The sequence below is a fragment of the Chrysemys picta genome, chromosome 1 (assembly GCF_011386835.1).
Source record: "Chrysemys picta bellii isolate R12L10 chromosome 1, ASM1138683v2, whole genome shotgun sequence".
NCBI lineage: Eukaryota > Metazoa > Chordata > Testudines > Emydidae > Chrysemys > Chrysemys picta.
This window is the reverse complement of record NC_088791.1, coordinates 48,682,765-48,707,738: the sequence shown is the minus strand read 5'-3', so window position 1 is coordinate 48,707,738 and position 24,974 is coordinate 48,682,765. Positions and strand designations below refer to the sequence as shown.

The 24,974-nt window shown below is 41.0% G+C and overlaps 1 protein-coding gene across 5 annotated transcripts in view; it reads right to left on the bottom strand.

Annotated features, from left to right (window-relative positions):
* The window catches only part of TFEC (transcription factor EC), a 206,880-nt gene that overhangs the window by 41,799 nt on the left and 140,107 nt on the right, over positions 1–24,974 (bottom strand). For 4 of the 5 annotated variants that reach the window (XM_065566512.1, XM_065566566.1, XM_065566678.1 and 1 more), the window contains 2 exons: positions 4,153–4,404; positions 2,342–2,437 (listed from right to left, as the gene is read on the bottom strand). In XM_065566512.1, the coding sequence (XP_065422584.1) occupies positions 2,342–2,437; positions 4,153–4,404 (348 nt within the window). Of the gene's footprint in view, positions 1–2,341; positions 2,438–4,152; positions 4,405–5,022; positions 5,145–24,974 lie in introns of those variants that run through there. The other variant, XM_042843666.2, reaches the window with a different exon arrangement.

Sequence of the window (24,974 nt, the reverse complement as noted above, 5' to 3'; positions counted from 1 at the left end):
ACAGGAAGAAGATGGAAGAAGTATGTTCCTGTTTTCACTTTTCTGACCCTACTAATACCAAAACTATAATTCATTAATTAAGGGGCAGATTATGAACCTCTGATCAATTATTCACATACGTAGTCCCATAGACTTTAATGTAATCATTTAAGTGACATATGGATGCATCCAACTAAAACAAACATCAGTTTAGAAATACACACAATGAGCAGCAATACAAATTCCCCAACCACATCAACCATCCACTAAGAACGATTAGGAAAGAAAATGGTCTATGGCTTAGACTCTGTGAAGCCAAAATTCATTGAAAAGGTAAGCTTTACATGGTATGTGGAAACCTAACAAGCTGGGTTTTAGCAGAGTGTAAGAAGGAATGTGTTCCAGAACTGAGGAACAAGCCATAGACAATGACATAGGAGCACAAATCTAAAGTGTGTCTCTAATGTTTCTGTAGATCTCAGCTGCCGCAGTGGAGTATAAGGAGAGGGGAGACCACTAAGTGAGCCAGGCCCATAATCACCGAGGGCCTGATTCTGATCCATCTGACAACAGTGTAAGAGTTATGTCAGGCCCTTGTGCAGAAGCACAGGGGAAGGCACAAGGATTCTCCCTTACTGCTCCTTGTGACACTGTGCACAACTGAAGTCCCTCTGCTTTGGGGCATAAAGCTGATAGCTAGTGTGGGAGATACCTGCCTCTTCTGGGAAACTGAAAATCCTGAGATTTTAATCCTGGCTGCTCCCTCCTCCCTGTCTCTGGGGCATCTTTTTATAACATGACCAAATATATAGAGATGTTTTAACTAGGAAAATAATATATTCCTCTGCTTTATGTGATGCTGGACAATAGTGTATCTGAAGAACTCAAGAACTGTCATCTAACCACCCAAAGGGGGCAGGTAGGAAGCAGAGCCAGGTGCTCCATAGGGAGCAGGCTGTACTATCCTAAAGGACACACACCGGGCTGTTCAGAAAGAGATTGTACCTCTCTGGCCTCCCAGCGTCTTCTCCAACAGGAGCCAGCTGCTAAATGGCATTGTTTGGCCCTGTGGAGTTGCAGCAGTGTCAAAACAGTGTAACTAAAAGAAAACTCGTCCATAGTGTTTGACAGATTAAAACCAAAATGCTGACTTGCACCTGCAAGTAGAGAGTAGCCATGTAGACAATGCACAGAGTAGACAATGCACAGAGAGTTTGTACTTCATGACTGAAGCTAAACATTAATGAGGCTGGAATTAGCATACCTAGTTAATGAAAAATCTTCAGTTTTGAAGAAGGAATCGAATCCTGCTTGAAAACCCACTTTTCATGGAGCCTTTTACACTCTCACTGACCATCCCTCCATACCATCTTGCAACTGTAAGGCTCCCCCTGTTCATCAGACTGATCTGAGTTAGAGTATTAACTCTGCTCATCAAGCACCATCTGTAAAGTGTTCTGCATATTTACAACGTGCTATAAAAATAAGAATTTGAACTCTGTAACTGGCATAGAGCTGTTTGAACACTCACTCCAAGTTCTAATTGCCAATCTGGGCACTATCACTTTGAGGGTGAAGTCTGGAAATAAGGATCACAACATGAGTCGGGGCTGAGAGGAGAAAACAGATGACATCTTAAGTAAAGTTTGCACACTCAAATTATTTCCCCAAATACGCAATGCTCTATGTTATTTACTACCCAAATTTTGTCCACTCTCCTTCCTCAATCTTGTAACACATCTGACAATGTAAACAGACTGTTCATCACATTTTCTAAAAATTGAGTCTATTGCTTTAATATTATTATTCAACTGGTATTTTTCATACAAGGGATAGTATTCTTACCTCAGTGCTTATTATTATTCCATATGGGTGCTGTTTACCCTTGTTAGAGGGTCAGCCCAAGGGGCTCTGCAACAAATAGAGCTCACCCCACCTTCTCCCCCTTCAGAGTAGCGTGTAAGAGTAGCTGCTACACTGAGGATCTCTGAACTCCTTGCATGCTATTGGGGGTGGGGTGGGGGAGACTTTATACTGGCTTTCATGGATCTATTTAGTCATAAAACCCCTGCATGGGGTATTGAGGAGCTGAAGCTACTATTCCATCCCGTCTATCTACAATAATAGCAATAGAGGAACTGTGCTGGAACCCTCTATCCTTATCCTGGCCACATCCTGAGGCTGTGGATTCCCTCAACCCCTATGGCATTTCCTGGCACAAAGACAAATAACTCAGGACAATGGGGAGGAAATTTCACCGCTTGAAAAAACTGCTTATTCCCTCAAACTATAGTTTACAATTCAATTCTATATCACAAATTTATATTACTAGTAGCAGGATTAAAGTCCATAAAATACTTACAGTTCTTTGCATTAGTAGTGTAGCTTCGGAGCAACCTATCCCTTCGTCATTAAAACTTGATTCCATATTGATGATGTCATCAATAACCTCCTCCATCTAAGAAAATAATAGTTTTAAACTATTAATGACGATCCATATTTTTGATAATATGAAACTAAAGAGAAAATAAACTACAATCAACAAAAGTGAATTAAAAACAAAGATCAAATTCTTAAGCCTCATACAAACTTTACTATCTGTGCAGGATTTTTATGTATATTCGTTCCCATGAGTAAAGTAAAAGTGGTTGTGGTTCACTACGTTACTTTCTTCCCTGAATACCAACAGCCCTCTACCCATTCCCCCTTTCTGAGCCTACCACATTGTCACATCAAGATCTCATGTTAGAAGTGTTGTGGGTAACTAGTGACCATCAATCCCAACCCCTCTCAAGTGTGTCACATCCGTAACACATTTGTCTACTGGTCCAGGAAGGCTGCCAGGAATCTGTGGTTGTTCAAGAATCCGGGTCACTCATGCTGCAGCATATAATGCTGCTGCCAAAATTCAGCAGGTTGAGTAATGTGTTGTGTGTTGAAGCACACAAACTCATGGTACCTCAGTTTAGATATTCATTCCAAAGATTGGACACATATCCAGAACAGCCTGTCTGGTCCTAAGCCAGAATCAGAAACTGCTGAAACGTGTGATATTGATGAATAATTAAACAGAAAAAAAAGTTAAAATACTTTTTGAAACCTCCATAAAAGTTCAGTTTGGGTTCAGTTTGAGTTTTGAGTAACTGTCTGGATGGGTTCACAGATGCCTTGTTTTCTTAACAAAGCAGCCCTGAAGAAGGCCTCATAGTCAAATACTGTTGCTAATTCTGTTGTCTACAGATAAGATTTACTCATGCTATGAGGGTTTGTACAAGGGGAGCTTGTCCCTACACTGGGGTACTGGATTCCACTTCCCCAGCCCTTTCACACTCCACTGACATAGAACTCTACTACTCAGGACATATGTAGGTGGAAAGGATTTCACACTGTGGTAACAGCATATTTGTCAGTCTTTTTTGTTCTATTTAAATCCCATCATGGGATAAAGCTGCTCCCTTTCTTATGCCATTGGATGAATTCTCCTTTTGCTAGTATGCAACATCTCTTGAAACCTACTGAAGTACTGAAGACCAACATGATCTATATCTGACTGCATAAGATGTACAGGCCAGGTCCTCAGATGGTGTAACTAGGTGTAGCTCCACTAAAGTCAATGGTAGTACTAAAGTCAATGGAGCTACACAGATTTACACCAGCTGAAGATTGGGCCTATATAAAATACAGCAATTAACTGAAAAATTAATGAGTGGGTTGTTGCATCTACAATTTAGTCTGATCTGGTGTTTAACTTCATTATATATTTGAAATAATATTATTAGACAGAAATAACAAGGGTTTGTACGTCCAGGTGCATATTCAAAAAACGGACAGTAATATACTACTGTCAGATTTTGCATTTGACATGCATTCTGAAAATAAAAAATATCCAGGTATATACTGAAAGTTTAAGTGTCTGATCCTGCAAGCAGCTAGTCACACTGGCATTCAGAATCCACGCACTTCAATGGGACTGCTTGTGTAAGCAAAGAGTACACAGGTCAACAAAGGCTGCAAAGTAAGGCCATAAGAAAGGGAACACTGATGAGCTGCAGGAAAGAACTGGTACACATACATTTAATTATTATTCACAAGTAGCACAAGGTGTGCAAGATAACCACCATTCTCCCATACTTTCCCTCAGCCCTGCCTGTATCTTAAACATACATGCCATACCACATTTTCATGTTGTCCTCCAAGACCCAGTAACTTGGTAACCGGACTTTCTGGAGCGCCAATATCGCTGACAGGAGGCATATGTCCGTTTCTTGGTACGGGTGTAGCTCCTGCAGGCTGGACTGTATGGCAGTGGGACAGTGAGAGGGTTTGGCTGGAGAGCTTGGTGTCAAGTGTCAGGTATTGTTTCACCTGGTGTTTCTGGCTTTGCTGAATGTGATATCTAGATTGATTTTCCAAGTGTGTTTGTACCTGTGGGGAAAAGGAAATAATTTTTGAAGTTTATATTTATCAATACAATTATTTATACATAATGTTGCTTTATAATCTAATTGTGGTAAAGAAGAACATAAAATGCCAGATCTTCAGTTGGAGTAAATAGATGCATTTACTTTAATGAAGCTACGCTGACTTAAACCAGGTGAAGGTCTGGCCCTTATATCAGCATTGTAGAATTATTATAAATCTCAATCTTTGGTAGATTTCACTCCCTTATACATTAATTAGATACTTCACATACCATTATTCCCCTCCCCCTTCCTTAGGGCTACATAATTTGTTTACATGACCGGACAGGGGAAAGAGGGGAGAGAAATACAATCACTATACATAATCTTGAGAATACAGAGTAACTGTGGTACATTTCTTTCCTTTTTTCAAACTCATTGTTCATCTCTAATTGAAAACACTGACCATACCTGCAAAAATGGCAGTCAAATGTTTAAACATGCATGCACAATAAAAAAATATTGTTTTATACGTGTCACAATGAATAAACAGAATCTAAACCAACATGTAATCTAACTGTGTTTCAGTAATTAAACAGCAGCATTCATTCATCAAATCTCATAGTATATTTGATTGGCTCACCTTGTAGTAAGAACAGTCTGTTAAATGAGGCATTTTTGTATTTTTGCAAAAGGAAATTTTCAGATACAATCCTAGATGGCTACTAACCAACCCCAAACCAAACCGTCTTCTACAGGCTCCACTTGAAGAATGACAATTTTTGAAGACGATGGGATTTTATAAACTAAGTGGTCATGCCAAAAGAGCTAATTGAGTAAGACTTTGGGCCATCCTTTAATTGCACAGATTGACAATTACTACTTCAAACGGGTCCCATTTCAGATCAATGTCACATTCCTACAATTCAACCACCACAAACTGTACTGTCATTTCAGCCCTGTGGCTCTCTTTCTATGCCACGGTATGACTAGTCACAAATTTCTTGTAATCAATTTTCCTCAAGTGGCCTTTGTGCAGGCATGTTTAATATTTCTTACACAGTAGTAAATCTCGCTTTGCAGCCCTTATTTTCTCTATTCTTTCACTCTACTTAAATAAACTTCTTTTTAATTCCCCTAACATATATCAGCACAGACAAATAGCCCATAAAAAGTGTTTTGCATTTAAATTAGCTGTATTTTGGTACAATATTGCAGCATTTATTTTATTTTAATAGTGTTATGCTGGTACTTTGCAAATTATTTTAATTGTGGCTCCCATAAACTAATTTTTTCAGTCATATAAAAAGATTAAGATTTGCAATAACAAATATACATCTACATTGCTATAGTGTACATGATATAGGCTTTAAAGATATTAAATTGCATTTCAGTAGAACATCTCTGTAAAATTTTAAGAATGCCGTTTAGACGATCCTATAATTTTAAGTTATGAATATATACATCCTATGAATAGCTGTTGTATATTCATATATATTTTGGAGTCATTTAATTCACAAGAAATATTCATAGATTCCAAAGCCAAAAGGGATCATCATGATCATCTAGTCCAGGGGTCGGCAACGTTTGGCACGCGGCTCGCCAGGGTAAACACCCTAGCGGGCCGGGCCAGGTTATTTACCTGCTGATGCGGCAGGTTCAGCCGATCGCGGCCCCCACTCACCGCAGTTTGCCATCCCGAGCCAATGGGGGCGGCGAGAAGCGGCGCGGGATGTGCTGGCTGTGGCTTCCTGCCGCCCCCATTGGCCCGGGATGGCGAACCGCGGCCAGTGTGGGGCCGCGATCGGCCGAACCTGCCGCGTCAGAAGGTAAATAAACTGGCCCGGCCCGCCAGGGTGCTTACCCTGGCAAGCCGTGTGCCAAACGTTGCCGACCCCGATCTAGTCTGACCTCCTGTAAAACACAAGCTATAAAACTTTCCCCAAAACATTCAATCTTGATTTAAAAATTGTCACTAATGGACAATCCACCACACCCCTTGGTAAATTATTACAATGGTTAATTACACTCACCATTAAAATTTATGGTTTATTTCCAGTCTAAATTTGTCAGCTTCAACTTCCAGTCATTGGATCGTGTATACCTTTCTCTGCTAGACTGAAGAGCTCGTTATTAAATATTTGTTCCTGTAATGGGATTTACAGGACATAGGCAGAGGAGAGAGGAGCACCTTCCTCACTGAGAGGCAACCAGGTTGAGCACACTGGCACAGAACTGCCAGAGACACAGACCCACAGCTAAGACCAGTAAAGAAAACAAGCCCAGCTATAAGGGAAGGAGAACAGGGAGAAAGGAGGCAGAAGGGCTTGAGATGGTGGAGGGGCTACAAACCTAGGCTGCTCCAGAGAACTGATAGGGAGGTAAAAGAAGACTGCAAGCCCTGGGACTAATTTGAGTTAAATAGAGGAGAGACAGTTTTGTGAAAAATGGGACACCAAAACAGAACTACACACAGAATCTTTAACAGTTCCCCATATAGGTACTTATAGACTGTAATCAAGCCATCGCATAACCTTCTCTTTGTTAAGCTAAATGGATTGAGCTCTGATTCCACCACTATAAGGCATGCTTTCTAATTCTTTACTCATTCTCATGGCTCTTGTCTGAACCCTCTCCAGTTTATCAACATCCTTTTTGAATCGTGAGCACCAGCACTAAACACAGTGTTCCAGCAATGGTTGCACCAGTGCCAAATACAGAGATAAAATAACCTCTATGCTCCTTTTTATGTATCCCAGGATTGAATTAGCTCTTTTGGCCATCACATCAGAGGGGAAGTTCGTGTTCAGCTGATATGCATCATGATTCAGTGTCTCTGCTTCACAAGATAGAATCCCCCATCATGTAAGTATGACCTACATTCTTTATTACTAGGTACATACATTTACATTTAGCTGTATTAAAACACATCTTGTTTGTGTGCATCCAGTTCACCAAGTGATCCAGATCACTCTGAATCAGTGACCTGTCCTCTTCGTTATTTACCATTTCTTCAGTTTTTCTAAAACTGAAAAATTTGTCAGTGATGATTTTGTTTTCTTCTAGGACATTGATAAAAATGTTAAATAGCGTAGGGCCAAGAATCAGGCCCTGCAGGACCAAACTGGAAACACACTTGCTTGATGACAATTCTCTGTTTACAATTACATTTTAAAACATATCTGTAAACCAGTTTTTAATCCACTTAATGTGTGCCATGTTCATTTTATATTGTTCTACTTTTGTTGTGTGGTACCAAGTCAAACACCTTAAGAAGTCTAAGTATATTACATCAACACTATTACTTTTGTGATCCAAACTTGTAATCTCATAAAAAAAATATCAAGTTAGTTTGACAAGATCTATTTTTCCATAAAACTATGTTGATTTGCATTAATTGCATTATCCTCCTTTAATTGTTTATTAATTGAGTCCTGTATCATTCCATTATCCACGTTCCATTATCATGCCTGAGATCAATGTCAGGCTGACAGGCCTATAATTATCCAGTCATCCTCTTTACCCTTTACAAAAATGTATAAAAGCTTCCCTGCAGTCTTCTGGAACTTCCCAGTGCTTCAATACTTCTTGAAAATCAGTATTAATGATCCAGCAAGTTCCTTGGCCAGCTCTTTTAAAACTATAGGATGCAAGTTATCTGGACCTGCTGATTTAAAAATGTCTAACTTTAGTAGCTTTTGTTTAATGTCCTCCAGAGATGGGAACAGAAATAATATTATCACCATATGATGAGATTATATCATCTATTTTTCCCCAAATACAGAACAGAAATATTTATTGAATACTTTTGCCTTTTTTCTGCAGTATTATTGATAATTCTGCCATTTTCATCTAGTCATGGACCAATACTATTATCAGGATTCTTTTTGTTCCTAATATATTTTTAAAACTCCTCCTTATTGTCCTGAACTATGCTTACCATAGATTTCTTCTTGTGCCCCTTGGCTTCCCTTCTCAATTTTCTACAATTCCTAACTTCTGATTTATATTCATTATTATCAACTTCCCCTTTATTCCATTTGTTAAATATTATTTTTTATTTTGTACAGCTGCCTTCACTCCCCCTCGAAACCAGTTATTTATTTATTTCTTAACTAATAAAGCCTTCTTCCTTTATTGAGGGCTCTTTGAGAGTCCAGTAAGCTGTTATTAAAATATTCCAATTATCATTCATATTATTCTCATTAAATTCTTCCTACTACATAATTTGGCTCATAATTGTTTTCAGTTTTGTGAAATTGGCCTTATTAAAGTATCATAAATATATTAATTGTCTGGACTTTATTCTGTGTGCACATTATAAATTTGATCAAGCCATGATCACTTGTACCTAAGCTACCATTAATTTTTAGTTCTATGGTCAGTTCCTTTTTATCTGTTGAGACAAGGTCTAATAAAGAATTCTCCTGTGCTGGCTGCAACACTTTTTGAGTTAGGAAATTGTCATTTATAATGTTTAGAAATTCCAAGAATATTTTAGTATTGGCAGCATGAGACCTCCAGCAGATGTAACTCAAACTGAACTTCCCCATGATCACACAGCCTTTTTTCCCTACACATTATAGATAGGTATGCAAGAAAGTGGTCATCCTCTTCCCAGATATGATTTTTGTCTGTGACAGCCACCAATATTTCATCTTGTGCTTTATCTGTTACGACATTGATCCATAAGCATTCAGGATCATTTTCTTCTGAGTTATCGGTGACTTAGAAACAGGTAATGCCATTTTTGACATAGTGCCATTCCCCCACCCCTTTTGCCCACTCAGTCCTTCCTAAATAGGTTATAACCACTGATTTTAACCCTCCAATAATGTAAATCATACCACCAGGTTTCAATAATACCAACTAGATCAAATGTGTGCCCATAAAAATAGTTAGGTCTTACTTGGAATTTTCATGGTACTTTGAGAAAGTAATGTGCCAGTAATTAGGGCCTCAATTCATCAAATCACAAAAGGACGTGTTTAACTTTAAACTTAAATCCATCCCTATTTATCAAAGTACTTAAGTATGTGCTTAAATCCCTTTAACTTCATTTGGATTTAAGCCCGTGCTCAAATTTAAGCATATGCTGCTGAATTAGGGCCTAAGTGTAAAAATCTACCCCATGCCCATTAAGCTACGGAATTTGAACACTCTAAGAGTGGAGTGCAGCGTGGTTGGGAACTGACCCCAATCCAGAACCAGGGTACAGAATTACTGTGTAGCCTTCCTTTATGCTGCCATTCCACAAAGAGCCACAGGTCCTCCATACTAGTTACACATGGTCCTAGAGCCACTGCAAAGGAGTGAATGTACATCCCCTTTCCTAGCCTGCTTGAACTTCCACACTGCCTAGGCTGGTGCAGAAACACTTCCTGTGGTGCACAGACACCCAAATTCAGCAGTTTTGCTAGTAGAACACCCCCCCCACCCCCGAGTCCCTTTGCATGGCATAACAGATGAGGAGGACTTTGCACAGGCTCTCCATACCAGTTTCTTCTTAAACTGAGGGGGAAATCACTCTATCATGTATGAAAAAATGGCTTGGAGATTCAACATTCTTGCAGGAAATATTGAAACCACACTACTAGATGTAAAAAATAAACAAAAAGGAATGTATAAAGCATTTGTAGTTCATTAGATTAGTCTACGTTGCCTTAATTTAAATTGTTCTTGCAAACTAGGAGATTTAATCAATTAGTTGATTTTATTACCAGGATCTTTACTGGAAGGATGATGTGGAGGAAGAAGACACTATCTTTTTGTTTCTTAGGCTTTTAGGATGAAAAATGAAAGCTTGTGGCACCTGATTGCCAATTGGACCACCACTTTTGTCACTGTCATATTGCATTGTGGTTTCCATAGATGAAAATCTACTAACCATGGAGCAGTGGGGGAGGGATAGCTCAGTGGTTTGAGCATTGGCTTGCTAAACCCAGGGTTGTGAGGTCAGTCCTTAAGGGGGCAATTTGGGGCAAAAATCTGTCTGAGGATTGGTCCTGCTTTGAGCAGGGGGTTGGACTAGATGACCTCCTGAGGTTCCTTCCAACCCTCACATTCTATACTTGAAAAAAAGTTGTAATTCAGGAATCAGGCTTGTCATCGATGGGAGAAACAAAGATCCTGACAATGTTGTAGCAGACGTGTCACAAGCAGGAAAGCATTTAAAGCTCCTCCAGTGGGAGATGGTGATTAGTGCAGCTATAGTTTTTTCAAACTCTTAGTTGCCTCGAGTGTTCAAATTACAAAATCAGTAAATATGACAGTAAAACTGTTTCGGTGGGAAGGGATTTAGACTAAGATTTTTAAAAATGGGTACTTGAAGTTAAGGTACCCAGTCCATCTTTAGGCACCCACTTTTTTTTTAAAAATCTTGGTCCTACTCTATATTCCATAATTTTTCTTTTTATGTTAAGAGAACATTAGGGTTGCAAAGTCAAGCACTCAAAAGAATTAAGAATATCTGTGCAACATGAGTGAAATAGGAGAGAAAATTGAAGACTTAGGAAAAATTTTATCCAGTCTGAGGGAAATATAGCAATTAACCACAATATAATTGGAAACCCAGTTTTATTCTCTACTGGAATGAGACACATTATTAAATGTTAGTGATATTATGTTCGGTTTAGATTTGTTGAATAGCTGAGACTGTAGAATAAAATAAACTTTTTTTAGTGTTTGTAATTTCAGCAACAGTTATTTAATTTTCAGTTTGATTTTGAGTTTTAGTGTAACTGTTGGGTACAGCTCATTATTTCTGTGGCAGTTAAGAATAAAAACCTGGCCACAAGGATAGGATCCACAGACTCTGGAGAAATTTGAATCTGAATCTAAACTTGGACACTCTAGCCCAGTGTTCTCAACCAATCTACACAGCTGTGGCCCACGTGACATCCTCAGGGCCATTCAGGTAGTATATATATTGTGTGGATGTGGCTCCCATAACACGTATACAGCTGCATATGTGGTCATAATGGTAAATAAATGGAGAACCACTGCTCTAGCCCATTTTTAATTGGTCTTGATAAAGGCATTGGCATTGAAATACTCAATCCAGAGGGTTAGGAAAAGGGTCATTGGATAAAACAAGCATTCCTCTTTGCTCCTGGGATCCCCCACAGCCTCATCGAATTTTAGAACCAAGCTCAAAATGAATTTACATCCATGAGTAACTCCTCTAAGTTCACTGGAACCATTAAATTGAATGGGACTATTCATGTGCATAAAGTTTCTCATGTACAGTAGAACCACAGAGTTACGATCACCAGAGACACAAACTGACCGGTCAACCACACACCGGAAGTATGCAATTAGGCAGCAGAGACAAAAAACAAAAGCAAATATTGTACAGTACTGTGTTAAATGTAAACTATTAAAAAAATGAAGGGAAAATTTAATAAAAAGATTTGATGAGGTAGGGAAACTGTTTCTGTGCTTGCTTCATTTAAATTAAGATGGTTAAAAGCAGCATTTTTCTTCTGCATAGTAAAGTTTCAAAGCTGTATTAAGTTAATGCTCAATTATAAACTTTTGAAAGAACAACCATAACGTTTTGTTCAGAGTAACGAACATTTCAGAGTTACAAACAACCTCCATTCCCGAGATGTTTGTAACTCTGAGGTTCTACTATCAGTAAATAAATTACAGAATTCAGGCCTATGTTTACATTTATCCTATTTTTCTTGTTTAAAATACTTGTGAAAAGGAAATGTAAATGATTGAATTGTGGAAAAGATGAGAGGTAGGTTAAAGTTTTTGGAAGTGCCTAAATGATTTAGATATGTCTACACCGCGATAAAAGCCCCACAGCATGGCTGCCGCTGGCCTGTGTCAAGTGACTCAGGCTCACAGGGCTTGGGCTGCGGGGCTATCAAGTAGCAGTGTAGATGTTCAGGCTCTGGCTGGAGCCCAGGCCTGGGCTGAGTCCCCACAAGGGGGGGTGGGGGTTAGAGCCTGGGCTCCAGCCCAAGCCTGTACATCTACACTGCTATTTGTAGCCCTGCAGCCCAAGCCCCACAAGCCCAAGTCAGCTGGCCCCGTATGTCTACATTGCAACATAAGCCCTGTCTCAGGCTCAAGCCTAAGCCCCCTTCTGTCCATACTCAAATCACATTAAGCCAGGGGTCAAACCCAGGGTCCCAGGATCCGTATGGACTGCAAGGTCTGAGCCCAGGTCAAAACTTTGACCCAGGTTCAAGACCTATTGCTTTGCAGTGTAGATGCAGCCCCACTTGACTCAGGTCCTGGGAGTCCTCCAAAAAGTATCTCAGAATCCTAGGAGCCAACTTCCTTTGTCCTCTCTGTTCCAAGACTCTTGAATCTACACTACTGAAAACAGAAGCAATCACCCTGGGTGTACTGCAGCAGCTCAGTGAGTCAGCATTAACCCTTCTGGCCCCTAAGCTTCAAACACACCATCACTGAGTTTGCAATGGAGACTGACCAGAAAAAGCCTTTTACAAATTGTGCTGCTTCGTGGTCACAGGAGCTCAGCCTGATTTTGGTAAATCTCTGCTGTGAGGCCAGCAAAACTGTGGACTTGAGTAAGAGTACCAGGAATGACCACAGATACTAGCAAATAGCAAAGAAGCTGGCAGCTTTGCAAGTTTACTGAACCTTTGATCAGTGCGGGGAACAGGTTGAATGGATCAAGAGAGTACTGGAAAACCAAGGACCAGAACTGCACCTTGGGCAACTTGCCAAAATCATGCCTCTTTTATGAGGAGTGTGCCTGGGTGCTGGGTACTGTGCCCAGCACGGAGCCAATTGTAGTACGTGATGACCTGGTCAGCCTGAATGGAGCTATGCTGGCCCCAGAATCCAGCATGGGGGGCCAGCAGCAGGCACCAAGTGGGGACAATGAAGTCACTCTGTTGCTGAAACTGGTTCCAGAGCAGGCTTTGGAGCAGCACATTCTGGGCCCTTACTCAGAGGAAGTGATGCACCCCACAAGGAATAGCCTGCTGTGGAGCTGACAGCAGACACAGATGGGACAGAAGCCTCCCCAAAGCCCTGTGAGTTTTTCAGTGGCCTGAAGCATCCCTCTCTCAATATACTGAAGTTTGGGTTTTAAAAGTATCATTTTATGTCCATGAAGTTCCACAAGGATTTTTTCTGTGCTCCTGCACTGGACTATTTGAGACAATAACCCTCTATGTGCTGTCCTGTTCCAGGCCTCTCAAACTCTACTGGCTGCAGCACTTCCACAGTTCCCACACACTGCAGCAGAAGCATGGGCCAATGTACCCTCAAGGACTGTTCCAAGAGGATGCTTTTCTGTGATTAACTTATGGTTGAAGTTCTGAAAAGGGCCAACAAACAGGTCCAGTACCAAAGACAGAGGGACTTGTGGCTAGAGAAAAGGCACCACAAGGCAAGAGTAAAGGCCCAGGCTGGCTGCACAGCTTGAGGACAGGGTTTCAGCATGGGAACAGCCACTTACTTTGCAGTTCCTGCAACAGTGGCTAAGGGAGGAGGACAGAGCTCACCAGAAAGAGCTGTTTGAGTGGCTCATACCACTAATGACTGCAAGAATAGAGGCTCCTGCTATATCACTCATAACATGGCCTTAGTCTCCTGAGCGCTACCCTGTGCTACAATCCAGAAGCAGCTTGGAAGACTCCATGGCTGGGTGGAGTGGAGTGCAATCAGGCCCCATGAGCAGCTGGGCAGGACAACCTCATAGACTTATAGACTTTAAGGTCAGAAGGGACCATTATGATCATCTGGTCTGACCCCCTGCATGCTGCAGGCCACAAAACCGTCCCTACCCTTCCTTGACTCTGCTGATGAAGTCCCCAAATCCTGTGTCTTAGTGACTTCAATTGGCAGAGAACCCTCCTGCTAGAGATCCCTGCCCCATGCTGCGGAGGAAGGCGAAAAACCTTCAGGGCCTCAGCCAATCTACCCTGAAGGAAAATTCCTTCCCGACCCCAAATATGGCGATCAGTAAGACCCCGAGCATGTAGGCAAGAGTCTCCAGCCTGACACTTGTTAGCCATTATACTGTTTACCAACCATTGCTTGGTATTCCTCAGCTAATATGTTTTACCATTAAACCATTCCCTCCATAAACTTGTCTAACTTAATCTTAAAACCAGACAGGTCCCTCGCCCCCACCGTTTCCCTCGGAAGCCCATTCCAATATTTCACCCCTCTGATGGTCAGAAACCTTCATCTAATTTCAAGCCTAAACTTCCCCACGGCCAGTTTATATCCATTTGTTCTCGTGTCCACATTAGTACTAAGCTGGAATAATTCCTCTCCCTCCCTTGTATTTATCCCTCTGATATATTTGAAGAGAGCAACCTTGCCTCTGCAGCCGTCCATCTTTAGCCCCCTCCCCTGTGGAGGCCTCCACCTCTCTCCTACATACATGGCAAACAGAGAAAGAAGGGAAAGGGAAGAGGTGGCCAGGGGACGTGCCATGGTAGGGAGTTTCTGCCTTGCACTTGGTTTCACTGGTTGCAATTGTTCATGCATCTTGTTTTTATTCTCTTTTTTCCATAAAGTTCTGTTGTTATGGGTGTTCTGGTGTGGTAATGGTAGCTGGCCGGCCTGGCAGGCATGAAGGCTGTCTCCAATAGGATTTCAATCTGCCAAAAGCAAATTCAATAACAATTCTACACCTGCTGAGAGTTAATTAAACTATCTTTTGCCAGGGCCTGTGAAATCAAGGTACAGTTTCATAAACCAAGGCAAAAGGAGGTTTGCAGAGCCCCCTAGGATAATGCAGGGGACAATAATTCCATTTATGACCATGTCACTTGGTGGGAAATGTCCTAAACTGTCCAGGAATGTAAACTCCTGATTGGTGGAAAACCCTGGCAGCATGACCTTTTCCAGTGCAACTCAATGTTGATGTTCGTAAAGCACCATGTTCATAAATCACCCTCTGTGGCCCATGAGGCCCTCCATAACAATGGATTAGTTTCCTTTGCATTTATGTACTCCTTGAGAAGGGCAAACTATGAGCACATCAGTCCCACCAGTAGCCCCAGCACAGTTTAGAAACCCCATTATCTCAAAACCAGCAATTACTTCAGGAATACATTTTATGTCACAACCACATGCCTGATTGCCTCAGAAAACTCCACCACCCCTTTACCCACAGTCAACTCTCCAACACCAAACTGGTTTGCAATACGCCTTTAGCAGTCTGGAGTAGCCAGCGTCCAGATGGCTATACCAATCCGCTTCTCTGGACTGCCTCAAATGTGCAAGGTGAACAGTCAAGTTTTCCCACAGTACACCATGGTCAAAGGACGAGTGGCCACATTTTGGGTGGGTCCTAGGGAGTCTGGCATATGGTTGGTTTGACTCAGGTCTGTGTGCTGCAGTGTGGATGCCAGAGCCCCAGGTTTGAACCCAGGTTAGAAAATTCTTAACCTAGGGTTAACTATCAGTGTAGATGTTCCAGCCCTAGGTTCTCTAACCCACAGTCAATGGACTCAAGTACCACTAATCCTGGGCTTACGTTGCAGTGTAGACAAGACTTGGTGCCTCAGGTTTTGTATCACAGTGTAGACATACCATTAGAAGTCTAAATTCCATTTTCAAAAGTGACATAGGCACCTATGCCCACTGAGCCTAGCAAGGCAGAACCACTACAGGTATGACTATGCTGCAGCTGGGAACGAGCCTTCCAGCTCAGGCAGACAGATTTGAGCAAGTGGGGCTCACGCTGGGACACTAAAGGTAGTGGTGTGGATGCTACGGCTTGGCCTGGAGCTCAGGTTCTCAAGCCCACCTGACTCTTGAGAGCCCAAGCTCTAGTCTGAGCCGCAACATTCACATTGCTACTTTTAGTGCAGTAGCACAAGCCCCACTAGCATGAGTCTGTCTTGGCTGGGCTGGGAGGCTCTTTCCCTGCTGCAGTGTAGACATACACTAGGTGGCATGCAGCCTAGCAGACTTTTAAGCTTAATATTAGAAAGCTTTGTGCTGCTTAGGCTTCCTACAGGCTCACACGCATGAGGCGAGTGAAGCACCTAAGAAAGGGACTTTCAGGGCTTGGCTACACTTGCAGCTGTAGAGCGCTTTGGGTTAAACCAGCCTTCAGAGAGTGCACTGGGGAAAGTGCTCCAGTCTGTCCACACTGACAGCTGCAAGCGCACTGGCGTGGCCACATTTATGGCATTTGCAGTGGCATTGGGAGCAGTGCATTATGGGCAGCTATCCCAGCCTTCAAGTGGCTGCAATGTGCTTTTCAAATGAGGGGCGTGGGGTGGAGTGTGTTGTTTATATGTGGGGGGAGAGAGAGAGAGAGTGGGTTTTTGGAGTGCTGAGAGTGTATCAGCACGCTATCTTGTAAGTTCAGATCCTGCTAGCCCGCCTGCCTCTCACTCACTCAGTAAACGTTTGCTTTGCCCCTTTGCAGATAAGCAGCTGCTGTCTGAATGAAGCTCTGAAAAGGCACTTCCGCATTCCTCAGCTGATTTCACAACAAAGAGAAGAGAGGCCACTTGACTTAAAGGGATTATGGGACGTTTCCGGAGGTCAATCAGAGCGCTGTAACGTAACTCCCCTTTTACACTGACCCTGAAGTGTCTCACCCAATACACAACAGTTGTTAATCCTCTCAGGGAGATGGAGTACCAGGAGCGCTCCAGCCAGGGAGTCAGAGCGCTCTACATGCTTTGCCAGTGTGGACGGGGAGTAAGGTAGAGTGCTTTGAGAGGCTTTATTGCAGTATAAAGTGCCAGTGTAGCCAAGCCCTCAGAAGCTGGGCAGCTGAGCAGGGAGCTGTGGAAACTACCCAGGAGTGAAATGCTGAGGAGAGGAGAGGGGCTTAGGCACCCAAGTGACTGAGCAGGTGTGTGTCAGCCAAAAATTCTCTCCTGGAATTAGGCACCTAACTAAGTCAGCTGTTGTAGCCCGTGCCCTGGCAGCCAAAACCATCTCTCACTCTCTCTTTTGCTCTGTCTTCAGCTCACGCTTAATACTTCTCTCATGCTTGCCCTACATTTCCCTCTGCCCCTAGTTAATTTCTATGTGGGCGCTGCCTCTCTACTTATCATTGGCCTGCCTTCTGCTGTGGGCCTGAAAAGTAGCAGGTCTTAGGCCTGCTCAGAGAAGGCCTATGGCAGTGGTCTCCAATCTTTTTATGCACAAAATCACTTTTGAATTTAAGTGCAACAGGGATCTACGTCTTCCCTGAGGCGCCGCCCCACTCACTCCATCCCTCCGCCCTCCGTCACTCTCCCACACCCTCACTCATTTTCACTGGCCTGGGGCAGAGTGTTAGGGTGCAGGAGGGGGTGTGGCTCTGGATGGCAATTTGGCTCCAAGAGGGGGCTCAGGGCTGGGATGTGGGAGGGGTGTGGGCTCCCACTGGGCAGCACTTACCTCGGGTGGCTCCCAGTTGGCAACACAGCGGGACTAAGGCAGGCTCCCTGCCTGCCCAGCCCCACGCTGCTCCCGGAAGTGGCCATTATGCCCCTACGGCCCCAGCCCGGGGAGGGAGGGGGTACATGGCTCTGTGCACTGCTCCTTCTGCAGGCACCACCCATGCAGCTGCCATTGGTTGCAGTTTCCCGTTCCCGGCCAATGGGAGCTGTTGGGGCAGTGCTTGCAGGTAGGAGCAGCACACTGAGACCCCTGCCCTCTACCCTCCCCGCCGGGGCCTCAGGGGACTGCTGGCTGCTTCCAGGAGCAGCGTGGGGCCTGGGCTGGCAGGGAGGGAGCCTGCCATAGCCCTGTTGCGCCGCTGAACTTTTAGTGGCCAGTGATCATGATCTACTGGCAGAGGCTCCGTCGATCACGATCTACAGGTTGGTGACCACTGGCCTATGGGATCAAGTCCCACTGGTGAGATGGGCATTCCCCACCTCAGGCCCACTGGGGCTTCGTCTTGAGATAGGGCTGGGAGCTGCTCATTGGATATGGAGTTGAGGCAGCAGTTAAATTGCTTTGAAAATGTTGACTGGCCAAAATGTAGGTGCCTGGGAGATTTAGTTGGAGGGGGGTAATTAGGTGGCACCTGAGCACCAGTTTTGAAAATGTCAGTGGTGCCTACATGATGGACTTAAGCAACCATTTTCCTATTTAGGTGCCAAAATCACTTTTAAAATCTGGGCTTTATGCCTAAATTGCAATGATTTTTTTAACTAGACTGAGAGTACAATTTTCAAAATCAGCTAAGTAATTTAATAGTGTAAGTCCTATTTTCAAAAGGGAATTGTTAAGCATTGAGGAGCCTAAGTTCCATTGACTTTCAATTATACTAAATGCCTAACTCACTTTTGGAATGGGATGGGACTTAGGCTCCTAAGTGACTTAAATGTTTTTGAAAATGTGACTGGTAAACACTTAGGATAGCAGAAACGTGCAGATGAGCCGGTACTGATTCTCCTCCCAAACATTCTTTTGTGGCTGTTATAATCAGGCCCAGCCGATTATTGCTAAGACTTTTTAATGAATGAAAGCTGGCGTAAGTTCTAGCAGAGAACATTTCATCTCCTGCCCACTCCTCTTGTACTTTGATTCTGCTTACCTACTTCAGGTAGGATTACATAATCAGATGGTTCAGAACCAGAATCCCAAATCCTGAACACTGAAGCCATTAAAAATACCCAAACCCAGAGCTGAATGTTATTATTTGAGCTGAACCGAAACCTTGAATCCAAACACTCCCAAACTTTGGAGAAAGTTTAGGTCTTGTTTTTGAAACGTCAGCTCACATGTTCATATGTACTATATTTCTAATTTATATTCCATTCACAAGCCAGTTATGAGTACAAATATAATTCTTCTAGGAGTCACAGATGCAACTGCAAAAGTCTTCGTTTCTTTCTAATTTGAACACACATCTTGACCGTGTTATAAAGCTGTGGTAAAATTGTGTAATATCCATTCTATTCCTGTACAAAGTATGAAATTTAGATTTAAAAAAATGAAAGTAAAATTAGTATCTTTCACAATGTCATAGCTAGGATTTCCAATTTGTTTATTTAAGCAAACATTAACCAGATTATTTGCTAATGGGATTTTTCAATTGGAAAAACAAACAATTTCTATGGTTTTCATAGTAGTCATGTTAAAGTAAGAAAAAGCCCATATTTGAAGGGCAGGTGGGAGTCATGAATAGTTCTTCTAAATATCCAAATAAGTCAGAATGCTAATGTTGTATCAGTAATTAAAAAAGACAAGCAGAATGACCCAGGTAAATATAGTCCAATTAGCCTGACATCAGTCCTTGACAAAATAATGGAAAGGCTGATATGGGATTCAATTAATAAAGGACAGGAATATAATGAATGCCAATCAATATGATTTTATGGAAAATAGGTCAATGTCAAACAAACCTTACTTCATTCTTTGATAAAATTACAGATTGAGTTAAAATAATTGTTCAGATGTAACATACTTTGACTTTTGTAAAGCATTTGACATAGTATCATGTGACATTCTGATTAAAAAATTAGCACTATACAATTTCAATAAAGCACAAGTTAAATAGATTAAGAATTGACTAACTGAGGCTATGTCTACACTACTGCGGTAAGTCAACGTATACTACATAACCTATGTAGTCGACGTACCTTAGGTCGAGTTACCAGGGGGAGGGACTACACCATGGGGGGTTGACAGGAGAAACTCTCCTGTCAACTCACCTTACTCTTCTCGTTGGGGGTACAGTACAGGTGTCAACTGGAGAGCGATCTGCTGTCAATTTGGTGGGTCTTCACTAGACCCACTGAATTGACCACCCGAGGATCAATCTCAGAGCGTCGATCCCGGCTGTAGTGTAGATATAGCCTGAGAAATCTCAAAAAATAGTTGACTGTGCGGAGATATCATCGGATAGGGAGGAGGACAGGGCTCTTATGCAGAGCAACCTGATTGCGTGGTAAAATGGGGCCCATCCAAACAAAATGAGTCTAATGCAAAGTTACACCATGTAGGCACAGGGAATGCTGGCCATACCTACAGAATGGGGGACTGTATTCTGGAAAGCAGTGTCCCTGAAAAGGATTTAGGGTTATAGTGGAAAAGCAACTCAATGGGAGCTCTTAGTGTGATGCTGTGGCAAAAAGGACTGGTGAGATCATTGGAGTATAAACCAAGGAGCAGTGGTAGGAGAAAGGAGGTCCTTTGAATTTGGTATATGGCATTGGTGATTCCAATACTGGAATACTGTCTTCCTTTTTGGCATCCATGTTTTTTAAAAGTATGCTGAAAAATTGAAGAGGTGCAGAAAAGAGACAAAAATTATTCAAGGATTGGAGAAAATGCCTTTCAGTGAGAAATGTTAAGAGTCTAATCTATTCAGTTTATCAAAAAGAAGATTGAGAGGTGTTTAAATAATTTCACTTGGAGAAAATATCAGGGCTCTTTAGCTAATGAAGAAAAGCATAAGTAGAACCAGTGGCTGAAAGCTGAAGCCTGACAAATTCAAATTGGAAATAAGACACACATTTCTAGCAATCCAGGTTATTAATCATTGGAACAAACTACCAAAGGAAGTGGTGGCTTCTCTATTTCTTGATGTATTCAAATCAAGACTAGATGCCTTTCTAGCAGATATGCTTCAGTCAAACACAAGTTACTGGGATCAATTCAGGGGTTAATGGGTGACATTTAACAGCCTGTGATATACAGGAAATCAGATTAGATGAGCTAATGGTCCCTTCTGAAGTTTACTCTATGAAGTTATAAATTTGACTGCTTTATCAAAGAAAAAGTAGCTGTAAAATTAATTTGAATTTTCAGCAAACAACGTCAAAACTGAAAACCTTGTTATAAAATCACTAGATCAAATTCACTCTTGATATACTGGATGCAACTTAATGGACTTCACTACAGTTTGCCCACTTATGTAACAGATGAATGTACTACCATATTTTTAACTATTTGTGAAACAAACTTATCTGATGGTAGTCACAGTTACACTGAGGGGAACACCATCATCACCATTTGACAGGAACACAATGTTCACTGTAACTATTCTAGTTATAGGATTTCACGTTCTTTCAATCTTAGTACTAGAAAATAAGCACTGAATTACGACTTCTTTGTTAAAAAAAATATTCTGTAAGAACCTAAAGCTGTAATTCCATTTTAAGATAACAAGTGCAACAGCAACATAGACTATTATAATAATTTTTCTGTGGGTTTTCAAGGAGCTTTCAGAAAGATAGTATATTTGATGATGAAATAGCCTTTCCTAACTGCTAGCAGCACCAAACATCAATTGTTTATTTGTCCTGATCATTTTATTAAACCTGTTAAGCTTTATTAAAAATAGCATGTATTTGTCAGACTGTTTCATACCAAAATTAAATTTCAATTAAAGTTAACAATGGAACATTTTTATTCTATCTAAAAACTTATCACCAAATAATGTTGCTGCTTGTCTTAGGGCTGCTGTCTAAAAGTATGTGTGATGATGTCAATTATTTAAGCTAAATGCAGTAATTAATTTTTTTAATGTGAAATTTTGTTGATTGGAACTTTGGTCTGACTAGAAGAGACCTTTTCTATTAATATGCATGAAGAAAGATTACAAAGGAAAAATACATCCAGTTTGGCAATCCACAACTATGTTTAGCTGATGCTATATAGTAGCTTTCAAGTTAAAACAAAATTCTCATGTGACTCTAATGAATTATTTTTCATCCAGTTTAACCTTTTGACATCATATTCATCAATAAGTTGTGAACATTCTTTCAAGGTTGAAGAGACTAAAAAAAGCGCATTTTTAAAGTTCTTTTACAAAGGCCACGTCTTTGACAATCGCTACTGTCTTCTCTATTTTGGTATCTCAATGTCCTAAAATAGCTCTCACAGCTATAAATGGAAGGCGAAGGGTAGAACTCTAAAATACTCTATCATGGCTGTCAGTCATTACTAGAGCCATGATATAAATTTAATACAAAAATCTTTAAAAATCAGCTGCAACTATAGCTAGGTAAGAAATATATTATTAACTTTTGCCATTTATATTCTTTTGAAATACATTTACATGGCATGTTTGTTGTTTTTGTCTGCAAAGAAGAAAAATGATATAATGTTAAAGTGACTACAATATTTTCAAAAAGACATCTTTTACTTTTAAAGGACATGGGTGATACTGTAATACACACTTAAAGACAATGAGACTCAGCAGTATGGACCTGGGTCTACAGTAGTGGATCCAGATATAGGATCAGGGCTATGATAAGTTTTCTGTTCATTTTAAAGATTACGATTGCAGACATTTATTCTTATCTTGAAAAAGTGTCATTTAAGTGTTAATTCAGGAAAGCACTTATGTATGCACTTAATTCCCAGACACATCACGGAGGGCTTGTTTACAAGGCGCTTTAGTCTGCACTAGAGGTGTGTAAATTCTAGTGCACACTAGCATGATGTGCACTAAGTGGCCCACAAAGACCCTTGCTCATGTGAACTAAAAATTCCTTAGTGCACATTAATATAGTCCTGTTTCAAACAATGCTACATTAATGCATGCTAGAGAAATGTTAGTGTACGTCAGCAGGGTCCACATGGGCCAGTTAGTGAGCAATATACTAGCGCACACTAGAACTGACACCCTCTGATGCAGACTAACACACTGTGTAGATGAGCCCTGATACTTAAATGTGTGTTAAAGTTAAGTTTAAACTTCAGTGCTTTCCTGATTAGGAATAATCTAAGCACACACTTAAGCGCTTTCCTGAATCAAGACCTTAAACTGCAGTATTCTATTCCATCTGCTTCACAGATGTTCAAGAAAGTCTGATCCTCCTCCCATTGAAGTCAATGGGAGTTTTGTCATTACTTCAGTGGGACCTTGAAAAAGCCCATTAATTAACATTTTTTCAGTATTTAAGTGTCCAGAATCTAATTAAAAATTAAACACAAATTTCTAATTTGATAGACAAACTATTGAAACATGAATGACATTACATTTCCAAGTTTTGCTCCAGTTGGCAAAATACAACCACAAATGTTTCATATTCTGGTCTACATGAAACCTGGAAATAAAGAGGATAAATAGGACCCCATGCCTACAAGCTGTTTCATGTGACTGACACCTCTTCCCATGCACGACCCCATTGACTTTTAGAGTTCATTACAAAATGCACTTCAATGGGACCTTTCTCATACAAGCTGCTGGGTAAGATCAGGGCCTGGAGCAGAATAGAACATTCATAGCAGAAAGTTTTTACAATGAAAATGCTAACTTTTGAGATTGTGAAAATGTGTACAAAATGGCTTGAAATCTTTAACAAGTCAATGTTTTTTTGACCAAAAAAAAACCAAAAACCAGTATACGAAAAAGTTTTGCTAATAGGACGGCAAAAAAGTTAGAGTTAAAGCTGAGTACAAGTGTTTGCAGGGATCAAAGTCTGGGACACTGTCTCAGAACACACGTGTGTATTATTAAAATAGTTACCTACAATTGAACTTCATTTTTGCTAAATTAAAAATGTCAATAATCATTTCAATTATGACCTTGATAACATTTTTTACATAAAATTTCATTGCAAAAATTCACAATTTGTTAGTGGAAAATAGGCCTGGTTCAAACTCTGCAAAATAGAAACAATTTCCACATTTTCCACAATACTTTGAAAAATACTTTGACCCAGCTCTAAGTTAGAGGCTACTGGGAAAGAGAAGTGAGTTAGATTAAAAGCTGAAGTAAAGACTGAATGACTGCAGTCCTTTGATCTTAAGGTGAGAGAGGAATCCACATGGTCCCAAGATAGAAAGGCAACTGCTCACTTTGTCCACTGTTAATCTGCCCTGATATACAGACCATTACCAAAAGCCCACCCACTTGTCACAGCAATGATCTTAGGAAACAAATTTAAATATATACAATTCAGCCAAAGGAGCTAAAGAAAAGTTGTTCAGTAAATTAGCAAACAGAAGGAATTGGACTGTGTGGATCAAATGTAAAAAAAGAGACTGCAAATACCAGTGTTGCATAAGGAAAAGCTCTCTGCAAGGTATGAACAAAGGTACACGTAGAACAACAGCTCTCCCATGGCCAGAAGATCAACACAATAGCATGTGACCATTAGGGGCTATATCTTAGAACTGGCCATTCCCAGCAAAGTTATTTTAAGAATTGGAAAGATAATTATTTTGACAGGATTTCCCCAAGGTGGTATTTGCTAACATTCATTGGTTGAGCTTGGGTCCTTTCCTTCCTCTGTTTCTGTCTGTTAACATCATTGTTCACACAACATTCATTCAGTAGGAAATGAGTTGTGTGAGGCCAACTAGCTGTACTTTACAACTACAGGGATATCATCAAAGCTTGCTGTCCCAATTGCACTGGAATACTGGAGAGACTTTTGGCTCCTTAATTGAACTCATGCAGTCAAGAAGCACAAACCTCTGATGGCTCCTTGGCCAAAATCATCTAACTGACTTTTGCTGAAAGGAGCCCTAAGGCTTTAAGGCCAGCTTGTCAGGTTTTAAAATAAAATTTAAGTCTTTATAATTTTATTGGCATTTAAGAACAATTTAACTCCCTAGCCCAGAAGGATTTTAGTTTCAAAACATGCAGTCTAAAAACTGTACATAATCTTAAACAAAACGAACAGGCTACAGGCATTATTTTTTACAAACTATGTAATTTAAATGAAAGAT